The sequence below is a fragment of the Taeniopygia guttata genome, chromosome W, assembly GCF_048771995.1.
Source record: "Taeniopygia guttata chromosome W, bTaeGut7.mat, whole genome shotgun sequence".
Classification (NCBI taxonomy): domain Eukaryota; kingdom Metazoa; phylum Chordata; class Aves; order Passeriformes; family Estrildidae; genus Taeniopygia; species Taeniopygia guttata.
Window position 1 is genome coordinate 27,695,382 of NC_133064.1, and position 14,696 is coordinate 27,710,077.

At 44.2% G+C, this 14,696-nt stretch overlaps 1 protein-coding gene across 2 annotated transcripts in view; it reads left to right on the forward strand.

Moving 5' to 3' along the window:
* Nucleotides 1–14,211, forward strand: part of LOC116806866 (Golgi phosphoprotein 3) — a 170,650-nt gene extending 156,439 nt beyond the window's left edge. Inside the window, exons 4-5 of one of the 2 annotated variants that reach the window (XM_072922985.1) lie at nucleotides 13,391–13,476; nucleotides 14,084–14,211. In XM_072922985.1, coding sequence (XP_072779086.1) covers nucleotides 13,391–13,476; nucleotides 14,084–14,110 — 113 coding nt within the window. In that variant the 3' untranslated portion in view covers nucleotides 14,111–14,211. Of the gene's footprint in view, nucleotides 1–928; nucleotides 2,286–13,390; nucleotides 13,477–14,083 lie in introns of those variants that run through there. The other variant, XM_072922984.1, reaches the window with a different exon arrangement.
* Nucleotides 14,212–14,696: the final 485 nt, after the last annotated feature.

Below are 14,696 nucleotides of genomic sequence, written 5' to 3' on the forward strand. Positions count from 1 at the left end.
ATCAATTAACTTACCCCTATGTAATTCTTGCCCAAAATTACCTTGTTTTCAATGTGCTAATAAGCACCCCAAAGGAGAAGAACGTGGTATGGGGGCATTGCCACCCAAGAGACCTTTAAGCTTCTCCATGTTACAGCTACAAGACACCACAGAATGCTGAACCGGCATGTGCTAATAAGCACACCAAAGGAGAACGTGGTATGGGGGCATTGCCGCCCAAGAGACCTTTAAGCTTCTCCTTATTAAAGCTACAAGACACAACAGAATGCCGAACCCACAACGCTTTCGCGATGTCTAACGGACGGCGCCTAGGAAATACCACAGGAATTCCTTTAACCCGACCAAGCGTATCTTTTGATGCATCTTATCGGCAGGTTCCACACCAAATTAAAAGCACCTTACCTCTCTCCAGGGGACGTTGTAAGCGGCGGAGGGTCGCGGCGCCGATGGGGTCCCCGAGAATCCCTCGGTGCCGGCTGGAGCGTGATTGGGTCGTGGGGTCCTCAGCAGCGCTCACAGGGTCCCATCTGGGTCGCCAAAATGTTAGCATTGGGAAACACATAATCACGGGGTATGATTATATGCAGGTGCTTTTATTAAGAGCTCTGGGAGTCGGGGTACAAACCCAAATCTGACTCCGACATGGCTTTTGAGCTGAACGTATTTTATACTCTAGCGTTATATAACTTACACATTAATTATTAAACTTACATTGTTCTATTGTACACATTGACATGAGTTTATCGTGATCTTTCTTAGGTCCATGACCACAGTTTCACATGATTATTCTTTCTGATTAAACAGGAATTATATTTAATTACTAAACAATCGTCAACTCTAACAATTATATGAATTATCATGTACTAGCTACATAGTGCAGTACTAGTTCTTCATGTGCTAAAGGTGGTTTTTGTTTTTTTTTTTCCAGGGCCTACTAAGCTTATTTTCCTGTTAACCCTAAATCCCCATGATTTAAAAACCCTTTTACTATCATTTGGAGTCCTTTCATACCGTCCTGCCTCAACAGCGTCAGACTCTGATAGGGGAACACATTTTACGTCAAGAGTCCTACAGCAAATAACTCAAGCCTTGGGAATAAAATGGGAATTACATATTCCATGGCATCCACAGAGTTCAGGCCAGGTAGAGATTATGAACCAGACTTTAAAGAGAACTTGAACAAAATTAATGATTGAAACCCAAATGTTGTTGGTAAAATGCTTCCCTTTGACTCTGTTCAGGGTCCGAACACAACCCAGGTCAGACCTGGGAGTGTCACCCTATGAGATGATGTTCAAATTACCCTTTCTGACCACCCAACATGAAACTGGTACGTGTGAAGTAGGGGAAATGAGTGTTAAAAAATATGACACCACAGTTGCAAGAACACTTAAAAATTTGTGGTTGAAACGGATAATCCATCAAACCACACCTTTAGAATTTAAAATCCATAATATCAATTCAGGGGAATGGTTTCTAGTGAAAACATGGAAAGAACAATCTTTAACTCCACAATGGGAAGGTCATTTTCCGGTACTACTGAAAACTGAGGCAGCAATCCAAACCAGGGAAAGAGGGTGGATCCACACCAGCAGAATCAAATGACCTGTGAATGAACCTGAGGAAAGGACTATAACATCTAAACTGGGTGATACAAAATTGACTCCTAAGTGGGGACTGGGTAGTAATGAACTGGGAATACCCAAATGACCCAAGAAATGTACAAAGAATCACACCTAATTGGGAAATAAGGCCAAGCTTATATCAGTGGTTTCAAGTACTGCCTGAACAAGTTGAGACGCCTCTGATACCCCTCTTGGGGAGGAATGCTTCCACTTCAATCAGAAGGATCAGGACTGTTTTGGTCAGAGAGTTCTCATATTCTGGCTTTAGCCTGTCACGTATGCAAAGAAGAGGGGGAATTACAAATTCCATCAGTGCCATACTGTATACTCTGTTTGATTCATCCCAATACTGGACATGCTAGCTGGGTTAATGTCCTGGCTTGTAAGATAAGCATGTATTCTATTTGCCATCTGTTGGAAGTTGGGCAGTTTTCTTATCTCTTCCAAGAACAATGTCTCCCTCCGGGGAGATATCTTCTCTTAATAGACCATTAAATGACTCACTGCATGACTGGTAAAGTTACATCATCCCATTGTGAGATGCTCCACCCAGAGGGAGGAGCCAAGCATTCCCTACGTGCATAAAATGAGCATTTTTTGGGACACCAGAGCAGCCCTTCGCTAGATTCCCAGAAGAGCAGTGTTCTTCTCTGCTGGATTCCCACAGGAAAACCAGGCCCAACTACTCCATCACCAAACCTTCAGAGAAAATTACACCCTTCTTCAGATCACCGCTTCAGCAGCATTTCATCTGACACCCCAGGAGGAACAGCCACCATTTAACTAGACTATTACCAACACCCTGACTCCTCAGGGTTTCAGGTTTCTGACTCTATCACTAGTTTGGTTTGTACTAATTACATTCTTTTTAAATTTTAATCTTGTTTTTTCCTAGTAAAGAACTGTTATTCCTGTTCCCATATCTTTGCCTGAGAGTCTTTTAATTTTGAAATTGTGGTAATTCAGAGGGAAGGGGTTTACTTTTTCCATTTCACAAGAGGCTTTTGCCTTCCTTCACAAAGTCCTGTCTTTTCAAACCAAGACAGTGTCCTAGTTTAGGGCAAATTTGGGGAAAACCCTCTGGAAGGAGCCCCCAGAAAACAAACACCCACGGCCCCTCCCCACCCACCTGGTTCGGGAAAAAATTTCCTCTGAGGGAAGTGGAAAAGAACCTGTTTATTCAACGAACAAAGCACCCCCCAGCACCAAAAAGAAAATTTACAACACTAAATGACAACAAAACTGTTTCATCACTCTGACAAGATGTACAAATCCAGAAATTTTTTCCTGGGAGTGGTCGCCCGGGTCTGGGCACTGGGGATTGGCTCTCCAGCACTGGGGATGGCTCCTGCAGATGACCAAAATGCAGGATCTCGGTGCTCCTCGGTGTTTCCCAGGTCCCAGTCCTGAGCAGGTTGGATGGTATTCAGGAAGAGGAAAGGAAAAGAAACAGTCCAGGGAAAGAATTGGACTGCTTAGCTAAACTAACTAGGAAGCAAAGGCGGAAGCAGAAGCAAGCAAAGCAAGCAAGCCAGGCAAGCAAGCAAAGCAAAAGCAAGACAGCCAGCCCTAGCCTTTTCTAGACAGCAGACCATGGGGGGAGGTGAACCAGATGATAACAAGGCAAAACAAACTTTCACTTTCAGAGTCAGTTCTGAAAGCACAGAACATGATATCAAACGTAAACAGAACACAGGATTGGAGATACAAACACCATAACGTCACCCTAGGACAGACAGTTAAATGTAATTGTTTAAACGGTGGGAAAAAAATTGGTATTGAAGTTCACCAAATTGATGGTCTCATTGCATGAAGGGTTGAGCACCAAATCTATTCCCTATCCAGATAGAACTCAGTGCGATTGAAATAATGACTTTGCTTTGTGGATGGGAATTACTAGTGCCTGTTGAATGGGAGTGTCCAAGATTAAAAAAACCAAACATTTTCCTATTTACCATCTGAGTAGGAGTTGCCTTGGGGCAGTTTTCCTTATCTGCTGTTAATAGCCCCATCAATGGCTTGCCACACGACTCAGAGATAACACTGTCCAGGAGCAGGTGATAAAGGACACACCTCATGACTCATTGTCATGGTTTGACACGGGAAGAGAATTTTTTTTTGGAAGGAAGAGGTCCATCCTGTCAGGGGTCAGGTTTGGATACTGACACTTGGGGTGACCAATTGAAGGTGGACACGCCTCTGAGAAACCAGAGGGGTTAAAAGCGGAATTCCCAGGAGGACTCGGCCTTCTTTGGTTCCGGTCATCGCAAGGTACGGACCTCCCCTGCCCAGCCCGGGCTGAATGGGGGAGGGGAGCCATGCGGCCTGCAGAGGTGTGCCAGGGGGTGAAGGATCGGAACCGGCTGGGCCAGCTCCTGTGGATGGAAGGGTGGAGAACATCTGGGATGTTTTTGTTCCCCCTCCCCTAAGCTAGAGGGAAAAGAGATAGAGAGCCAGCAGACACCAGGGAGTTTGCCGGCGGAGGAGAAGGAGAAGGGGGGGAAGATGCCCAGCGTGGGAGACTGGAGACAGAGTCCTGGGCTGAGATTTCAGCCGTCCGGGGAGTCCGGGAATTTTAACCCTTTCCTGTGAAATGAAGGCTTTATGAAATATTACTCCTCCTGAATTTGAAGGAAAGAGAGACAGCCTGGGACCTCAGATGTTCAGAGAAGAAGGTTGGGGGGAGATGATGGAGTGGCTTTTGGCTGGACTCTGCTTGTTTACCATAGACTGAACCACTCTTTCTTTCAAGAGGGGCTGCATTTTAGGGGGATGCACTGGTGAGCCAAGAGACCTTCTTCAGCAGCTACCAGTTTTGGAATGGACAGAGAGAGCTGAGGAGGGTGTGAGGATGCCCTCCATCTTCAGAGAAGAAGAGAAGTAGGTCTCTTTCCTTGGACCCTCGGCCCCAGGGGAAAATGGGGGGGACTCTAGTCCCGAATTGTGATACTGGACTGTTGTTCCTGGTGGTCCTTGGCAAAGCATCCTTAAAGGGGCCCTATAAGCAGTCTCTGTCCATGCACGGTGGTGAGAGCACTGTGACATGGAGAGGAGAGTGTCACACTGGCCGGTGTGTCTGGGCAGTGCCACGTGTGACATTGGAAACACAAGAAGTGGCAGCTGTGTTTCCTGGGGGTCTATGGTGCAAGGGGGACTCCTCTCTTCCCCGATGGACTCAGTATTGATTATATTGAAGGGTGAAAACTTGATTAAGGATCCAAATGGGTCTCGCTGTGGTTTGGTGGAGTTGGGTGGTGGGAGGAGGAATGTTTTGGAAGGTTTTCATTTCGAATTTTGTGTGGTTTTTTTTCTTTCCTTTCTTTTCCTTTTATAGTAGTAGTAGTAGTAGTGTAATAAAGTTTTTCCTTTGTTATTAAGTTTGGCCTGCTTTGCTCTGTTCCCGATCGTATTTCACAGCATTTGATTGGTAGGTAGTATTTTCATGGGGCGCTGGCATTGTGCCAGCATCAAACCATGACACTCATAATGATCCATTGTGAGATGCTCTGCCCAGGGGGGAGGAGCTAGGCATTCCAACCTGGATAAAACTGGGGATTTCTAGACAGAGGGGCAGCCTTTTCCCAGGTTCTCCAAGAAGACACAGCAACTACATCTGCCATCCCAAGAGGACTGCAGCTACTCCAATTTGGACTGCTACCAGCACGCTGGCCAGGTTGTATTCTGACTTTGTCAGTAGTCTTTCCCTTTGTATTATTGCATGTATTTTTGTCGTTTTCCCCTTTTCCCAATAAATTGTATTTCTGACTTGGAGTCTCTCACTGGTTTTGCTTTCAAACCAGAACAGGGAGATACCTGATGAATGATAGGAAACTACAGTTAAGGAGTGACAAAAATTATTTGCCTGAAAATTAGCAAAAAAGAAGTGACTAGGATATAGAGGGCAAGCCCAGGTTGGCCGCTCTACTTGCCACTGAGAAGATCATATACACCTGATATGGTTAGCAACCCCATAGGCATTTTTTTGTCTTTTCCCTTTCAGGATACCAGCAAAATCATGTCACAAATACTACCAAATGCTTTACGTGGAAAAAAACTGAGGCTCCTTTTTTATTACTCACACCCATGTCAACACTCACTGTTATAACCCATCCAAATTAGGTACCTGCATGCAAAATGGGAAAAAATACTGGATTGTGGAAAACTTAGGAACAAGTGGTAATAGGTTGGGAAGTGAATGTCCAAAAGGAGAGAGATGGGTTTGTTTCACATCTGTCCTTAGGGGTAAAGTCCAAGATTTGGCAAAAGAACAATTAGTAAACAAAAAGGCAAAGCCAGCACAGCAATCTAACTCTGTATCAATCCCACATCAATATTTGTATATGAAACTTAAACATCAATTAGAAACAGAAATAGATATCTTGAGATTTGGGAAAAACTTTTTTGTGGAATTGGGGGAAAGAATAAGTAAGGAACTTAACATAATCAACTGTTGGGTCTGTGGAGGGCCTTTGATGACAGAGGAATGGCCATGGAAAGACAGTAGCTTAGGCCTGGTTGAACTCCTTAAGTGGAACCGAACAAATATAAGGAGGGAAAACTGACCAGAAGGGTGGATTTTAAGTTCAACAGTGAGAGAAGAAGAATGTCTCTGGCGTACTGGGAAAAACTTTCTTAGCGAAGTAGGAAAAACTCCCTGTAAGAAATATAAAGTTAGTAATGGAACTTTTACATGATAGATCCCAGAAGAACCAACTCTGTATTGTACTCAGATAAACAAAAGAAAAAAATTGCAAGCCTAATAACGAAATCAGACTTTTCCAATTACATGATACAGGCAATAATCCTTATTTTGGGATCCCAGAAATATCCAAATTTTGGGACATTATCGATCAACAGAAAAATTATTATTGGAAAGCACCAGATGGTTTATTTTGGATATGTGGCAAAAGAGCATACCCAAGACTCCCTTCCCAGTGGAAAGGGACTTGTACTCTGGGAATCATATAGCCAGGATTTTTTCTTTTACCATGTCCAGATAGAGATCAATTAGAAGTACCAGTTTATGAGGACCTAAAAAGAAATAGAAAGAAATTGATTGGAGGATTTAAAAAATGGGGAGACAAGGAATGGCCTCCTGAACGCACAGTGAAAATATATGGGCAAGCCACCTGGGTGCAAGATGGGAGTTGGGGATATGTGACCCCAATTTATATGCTGAATCATATTATAAGCCTCCAAGAAGTTGTAGAGATAATAGCAAACAAAACTGCTTGGGCATGGGTATTAATATCAAGTCAACAAAGCCATACCAGAGCTGCAGTGTATAAGGATAGGTTTGCTTTAGACTTTTTATTAGCTGAAAAGGGGATGTTTTTGGAAAATTTAATACATCAGATTGTTGTTTGAAAATAGATGACAATGGGGATGCTGTCCTGGATATAGCCAAGAATATCAGAAAAATAGCCCATGTACTGGTCCAAAAATGGGAATCGATGCTAAAAACTAGCTGATGGGATAACGTATTGTGAATAGAATGATGGAAGAAGCTAGGCTTCTTCCTTTTACGCACTGTAGCTGGTCTAATATTTCTTCCTTGCTTGATCCCCTGTTTTATTCAGCTAATCACCAGGGTATTCCAAGGCATGCAAGTGGTAACAATGCCTATGAACCCAAAATTGGCTACATCTGGGATGGCGCAAAAGATCATGCTGTTAAAGAAACAAAATAATATGGAAGACCCCTTTGAAAAAGCAAAATTGATTTGTGAAAGAAATGAGCAAATAATGGAGGTCAGAAAACAAGAATTATTGCTCAAGACAAATGATTTATAAAAATAAGGGGAGGACTGTTATAAATACATAATATAATACTGGCTTTTTGCAAATATTAAAATGGATGCCATATCTATAATTTTAAAGTAACTTTGCTATAAAGATATTTTTATTTCTGCTATTAACTAAACTTATACATAACAGTGAAATAGCTGATATAGTTATGTTTGTGGTAATTGAACTGCCTGCTTGGTTGGCATAACATGTGGAGACCCTGGGAGACATCCCCTAGGTTAGGGAGACACAAGCCACTTCCCTCAAAAAGCTGTTAAGACCCCATTGGCTCTTTCCCCTGTTTCTATGTCCCTGAGCCACTCCCTCCCTATTCCCTGATTGGCCCTTTTCTTTGTACTGCCTGGAGACCAGGTTGACTCCCTGCCCCTTGGGAGAAAGAAAGCTGGAGCCTCCCCAGGAGTGTGCCTGGGACCCTGAACATCTTACCACATGGCTGAATTAAACATCTGTGGATATTATGCAAAGGCCTTTTTTGCTTCCTTAACCTGGACTTTACCAGCAGCAAATCTGGCTGCAACAATAACATCCAATGAATGTAAGATGAAGACCCCTGCTACTGATATGCTGTCATGGTTTGACACTGGCACAATGCCAGCGCCCCCATGAAAATGCAACCTCTCAATTGAATGCTGTGAAATGCGATCGAGAACAGAGCAGAGCAGGCCCAAGCTTAATAACAAGGGAAAAACTTTATTAAGCTACTACTAATATACTACTATAAAAGAAAAAAAAAAGGAAGAAAAAACACACACAGTCTCTCTTGGAGAAGAAAAAAATGTGTTTGGTCTGTGGCTAACAAGGAAAAGTCCAGCCAAAAGCCACTCCATCATCTCCCCCTAACCTTCTTTCCCTCAAAATCTCAGGTCCCATGCTGTCTCTCCTCAAGGAGGAGTAATATTTCACAAAACCTTCATTTCCCAGGAAAGGGTGAAAAGTCCTGGACTCCCCAGACAGCTGAAATCTTGGCCCAGGACTCCGGCAAACTTCCAGGTGTCTGCAGGCTCTCTATCACTTTCCCTCTAGGTTGGGGGGGGGGGGGGGGAACAAAGACATCTCAGACGTTCTCCACCCTTCCATCCGTAGGAGATGGCCCAGCTCGGTTCCAGACCCTTCATCCCCTGGCCTACCTCTGCAGGCCACATGGCTTCCCCTCCCCCACCCAGCCTGTGGCTGGGCTGAGGAGGTCTGCACTCTCCAATGACTGGAATCAAAGAGAGCGAGTTCTCCTGGGAATTCTGCTTTTAACCCCTCTGTGCTCTCAGAGGCGTGTCCACCTTCAATTGGTCACTCCAAGTGTCAGTATCCAAACCTGACCCCTGACTGGATTGACCTCTTCCTTCCGAGAAAATTCTTTTTCCATGTCAAACCATGACAGGTCTGCGTTGGATACCAGAACCTCTGATCTGTACTGCTGAGATTTGGAGAAGGTCCTCCTTAATCTCCTCCCTGAGCCTCTTATTATTCTCCTCTATCTTATCTTCTAATTTCTGCAGACGTGTTTCCACTGCTGCAGTTCTGGCATGGGTTGGGCCATGTACAGCATCTGCATATGCTGGGAGTTTCTTTGCCATATCGAGCACGGTCTCATACCTCTCATCCCGCTTCATTATTGCTAAGGCAGAAGCGTATTCATGTGGCCCAAGCCGTACAAGTTTTCATCACATCACAGACGTACATGGTACCAAGTCTGGGTTCCTAGTTGTTATTTCATCTGAGAAGATAATCTCTGCCACTGACATTTCTCTCAGGCCTTGGACCCCTTGTTCTATAGTCTTCTACTGGGTCTGCTGCATATAAAGATTGTCTGCACACAGGTATCTTTGTGCTACACTTTCCAGAACCCGTGCCCAGAGGCTGTGAGGGTTAGCCCCCCTCATTCATTGGTCAATGACAGGATCATGTGACAGGGATCCCAAATGCCTCGCTTCAGTGCCATCCAGAATTGTAGCCTCACCTGCAGCATCCCAAAGACAGACCAACACACTAATTATAGACTCATCAGGTCGTCGAGTGTAATCCTTTCTTAGGCCACGAAGGTCCTTTAGGGAAAAGGACTCAGTATTGGCCTCTGATCTTGCACCAGTTGCTTTGACTTCTGATTTTATGTCAGCACGCATTGAGGGTCCATCTCCTGCATTATCATCATCATCCACTGGTCGATCGGTCTTTTCTGTGCACTTTCCACTTCTTGTGCTAGTAGCAACAGCCATTGGTTGAGGCTTACAGTCTGGTTTAGCTACTGGCTTCAAGCCTGGGGTGTTCGCTGCAGCCTGAGTGACTGGGATAGCTGCTGATTTATCTCCCTGCCCCCCTTCCTCTGTCTGCTGCCCTACAGTATCTAGCAGGGTGAGATAAGCATATGCCAGGGCCCAGCTCACTGCAATGATCTTTTCCTCCTTGGACTTACCATGGCACTTCTCTTTCAGGTACTTCGCCACCTCAGCTGGATTCTGAATTTGTTCACATGGAAAGTCCCAGGCTATAGGGTCAGAAAATTCCTTTCAGATTTGGCCCATATCCTTCCATTTCCCACACCACTCAGGATTTCTCACACCTGGGTCTACTCCTGGGTCAGAGGTCTCATCAGCCCCTCTAGCAATCTCAGCCCTCTGTTGCAGCATTTTTGAGAGAAAGAGGACATGAATTGTGAAAGTTGAGCTACTCCAGTCTAGGCCTCAGATTGAGGCCTGGTGGGGCCTTCAAAGCCTCTGACGCAGTTAGAAATTCAGAGCTTGTGGCGCAGATAGAAAATAGTCTTAAGGTGTTGTGGGGACCACTGGATTGTCTGGGTGTGAATTAGTATAGGTTTTATGGTGTAAAGTGTAGGCCGTTTTAAGGAAAAGGTAAACAGTGTTAGCCTACCAATTAGAGTGTCTTTGTTTCTGTAAACTATGTAGAAGCTTATATAAACTACCGCCTTATCTTGAATAAACGGAGAACGTTGCATTAATCATATTGGTTGGATGTGCGTTTGTCTTGTCCAGCTTCCCGTTTTTCTGAGATTCCCTGGCTTTAAGTGGCGCCCGGACCAGGGACTCAGGAGGCTCCGAAAAGGCTGCCAAATTACTTTTAGAGTAACGGGCAGTCGGGTTTGAGTCGCGCGACAAAAATTCAGGTCCAAATCGCCTCATGGTGATGGGACCGGGATCCCAAATTCACTTTTTGTGAACGGGGATCAGGTGGAACGGAGCAGAAGTCTCCAAACTCTGAATTGGGCCGTTTCCCAACGGGAGGAAAAAGACTCTTCGCATTGTTGTTTGTTTGCGAGAGTCCGTTGGAGCAGTGGGAAGACCTCGGCGTTCACAAAGGACCCGAACGGCGGGTGTGGACGTGGCCGGGGCCGGGAAGCTGGAGCGGAGTTGCTGCCTTGCCGAAGAAAAGCGAGCGGAGCAACCCGCGGAGGTTGGAGGTAAGCCGCGAAGGGAAAGAAAGGGGACGTATAAAGAACGTCTGAGGAAGAGCACCGCGGTTCCTTTCACATATCCTCTCTGAGAGAGGGAAAAAGATAAAAAGAGTCCGATCTTATGCAAGCAATTGACTCGGAGGGCAGAAAAGATAAGAAAACACTATTGGAGCTCAGAGGCGTTTGGAAAAAAGTTTTACATACCTTACAGAGCATGGCCGCGGAGAAAAAAGCAGCAGAAGCTGCAATTCAGGCATTCGAGCAGTCCACATCAGAACAGATAGAAGCTCAAAAGCCATCTCGGGTTGAAAAATTTCTTAATGTTTGTAATATGCGGCCAGTGCGAGGGCAGAAAGCTCCAGTCAGCCCCTCTGTCAGAGATGTTGTTGCTCGTTTGGAGGGAAACGCAGAGCCAGGCGGCACAGGGCCGGCCGGCGCGAGACAAAGTAAAAATGTAGCCGCGCCCGGAGCGGAAGTGTGCTCGCAAGCGGCGGATGTTAACAGCTCGGCGGTCCCGCGAAGTGAGGCGGACCAGGAAGTGACCCTCCTGGGTCCCTCGGGAGGCGGGGAGACACCTGAGGAGGCAGGCGGAGTTGGTGACGAAACAGGGCTGAGTCAGGAGGAGGAACTCAGGGGCGGAGATCAAGGCAGAGACCAGGGCGGAGAAGGGAGCGAGGCGGCGCTGGCCCCTCGCCCCCCCGCTGCGGCAGCGGCTGCGGCTGCCGCGGCTGCGTGCATGCGCAGAGGAACGGCTCGCCGGTACCCGCCGCCGGCGGCGGCGGCGGCCAGCAGCCTGGCGCGGCTTGGAGGGGCTGGGCACCCCAATGCTAGCGGAATGGCAGAAGTAGCCACCCAAACAACACCAGAGCAGAACCCTGAAAATGCCAGTTCTCACTCCACCACGATAGCTCTACGCTGCCCCCTCCCACCGAGTTCAGATTCTGATTACTCAGAACCAGACCTTTCTGTTGTCAATTGCAGCAGGGACAAGCGATCACAGAACAAGATACAAAGACCAAATATGTTACAGAAAGAAATAGCCCGCCTTGCCACCCTCTCAAATCGTCAGGCTCCACCAGTGGAACCTTCCACTGGCCAGCAATTGGCATCCCCAGCAGTTTTAAAAAATCCATTGCAGTCCCGATGGGCATCAGTTGTGAAGGATGCTCTTTTGGACGGTGACTGGAAGGCGGTCAGCTCCCTGGCTTGTCCTGTTATAGTGTCTAATGGGAATGCCATCTGGGAGCCCCATGACTGGAAAATCCTACAATCAGCTAAGCAGACAGTCACCACTTATGGGATCAGATCAGAAGCAGCCAGGAACATCATTCAGTATATATTCACAGCAGATGTGCTTTGTCCTGGTGATTCATCTAACATTGCATCCCTGCTCCTGACACCTTCCCAATTTCTCATATTTGAAAGGGAATGGAGGCGGTTGGCAATTGAAGAGGCCAACAAACACACAAATGTGGGAGACCCCTTTTTTGGAGTCCAGCCAGATATGCTGACTGGGCAAGGACCATATGCAACCAATCAGGTACAACTTACCTTTCCTGTTGAAATACATAAATTGTCACAGCAATTGGCCCATCAAGCTTTGCTTTTGGTACCAGACAAGAAAAAGTCAGCATCCTATGCCACCATAAAGCAAGGAGCCACTGAACCATTCGGACAATTTATTGATAGGCTGTCAGCTGCTTTGAAAGACGCACCTGACGTGCCACCAGACGTTCAGGAACATTTATTCCGATCCCTTGCTTTTGAGAATGCTAACCCACCCACCAGAACCATCCTAGCCACCCTTCCTCAGGGCTGTCCAGTCGACGAGATGCTTGTCAGAGCCACACGCGCAGAACAGAGCAACCAAGCTGCGGCATTCACCGCAACCATCCAGGACGCAATTCAACAACAAGGACACATCATTGCAGCTGCTTTATCAAGCAACAACACAAGGAGACAGAAGACGTAATGAAAAAGTATAGCAATACTGAGTGTTTTCCAAGATGCCAAGAGGGATGGACATTATGCAAATCAAAGTTATTTCAAATACAATGTGGATGAAAATTACTGTAAAAAAAAAAAAAAAAAAGAGATAGAAATGTTAATAATGATTTAATTGCCAAAAATGTCTTTGAAAACAAAGATTTGAGAAAAGTCAGTCAGATGGAATGTTGGCATTGAGTTCACAATTTCTGTTTTTGAGTTTTTATAGATAATAAGATAAATGATAATTGTCAAGTTTTTGTAGGTAATGATAAGATAAGTAGTGATTGTTACTAATGTTATATGAATGCTTTGGAAAAATTGTTTTAAACTATTTTAAACATTTCTTGTTGATAAGCTGATCATATAATGTAAGTTGTCTGATTTTTGTGATAAGAATTATTATTAAGATGTTAAGATATTGAGGTGTTGTTTTAATATTTACAGTCAGTTTTCATATGTTTCATTGGTTTTTTTAGGTGATTGATTGTAAGATGTGTTTTTTCAGGATCCTGTGTGTTTGATTTTTTAACTACTCATGTGTTTTCTTTATCCAATTTTCTATGCAGCTGCAGTTCATCTTCTTTTAAAAATCTATAGTCCAAGTTCTGGTTCAAGATTTCAGACTTCAAATTTTCAGATCTCTAAAGAAAAGGTTTGTTGTAATTAGAGAATTTTTGTTTTAAAAAATAAATTTTAGACAGGTTCAATTATTTGATGTTTTGATAAATTTTTAATAATAAGGTTTTTCACTTATAACTGTTATTTTTAAGACTTTTGTTTTAAACATATCCTCCAATTAGAGTTCGAGCTCTGGCCACGCTCTGGCTCTACGTGGATGGTGTGATTGATCCAGATGTTTTCTGCATCAAAAAGTATTCAAGTCCTTTTGGCTTGACAATTTGACCATACAGGACAGCTGAGCCTCAAAGGGAGTTTTGGAGAGACATGATCCGGACATGTTTTATCCAAATCTCTGTTGTTTTAAGGTTTTTCAGCTGCTGCAGACTCTGGGATGACAATTTGATAGTGTAGCACTTGGTAACTGTGATTTTATATGTAATATTAATTGTGTATTATCTGATTGATTTTTATTTGTTGTTAGTTTCTTTACTATGTGCATTGTTTTGTTTTTAATGTTTTTTCATGTTTATAACAAAGATGTTGATATTTCCATTTCTTCATGCAAGTTTTAGGGAACAGAATTGAGAGAAGACCCTCCAGTCCCAGTGGGGGTGTTGGGTTTGTTTGTGTTTTAACAGGTGCAGAATCTAGATGGATTTCAGTGAAGAATGTGGAACTTATCAATTGCAAGAGGGCACTGATGTCTCCACAAGTGGATCAGAGGATGCACAGCAAAAGTGGATTGTGCAAAGATTTGTGTTTCACCCACAGAAGATCGTGGGCTTTGAGTTTTTTCTTTATAAGTGTGTTTTTAATGATGTTATAGAATTTTTTTTTACTAAGTTTTAATAAGTTTTAGTAATGCCTGTGATTTTTCTGTTCATCTTGCCATTGTCTTTCAATGGCAAAAGAAAAAGAGGAAGGTCCCAACGTGGATCAGCAGAAATTCTACTTGAGTGAGTGTTTTTACCCATCCAACCAAGAAGTCGTGTGATGGACAGGACAGATGCTCTTGCTGCATTGATACGAAAAGGCAGAAACAGAATTTTAAAAATAGATGAAAAAGATATCAACCCGCAGTGATAACAACGTGAACAACAACAGTTTGCCTGGAACATCCGTGATGAATCCTGTTCTGATGAAAATTAATTTTGTAGAGTTCAGAGAAAATAAGTTGAAATATTATAAGTGTGAAGTTAGATTTATCAGAAGTTAGTTTATTAGAAGTTATAGTTTATGTTTAGAATTAAG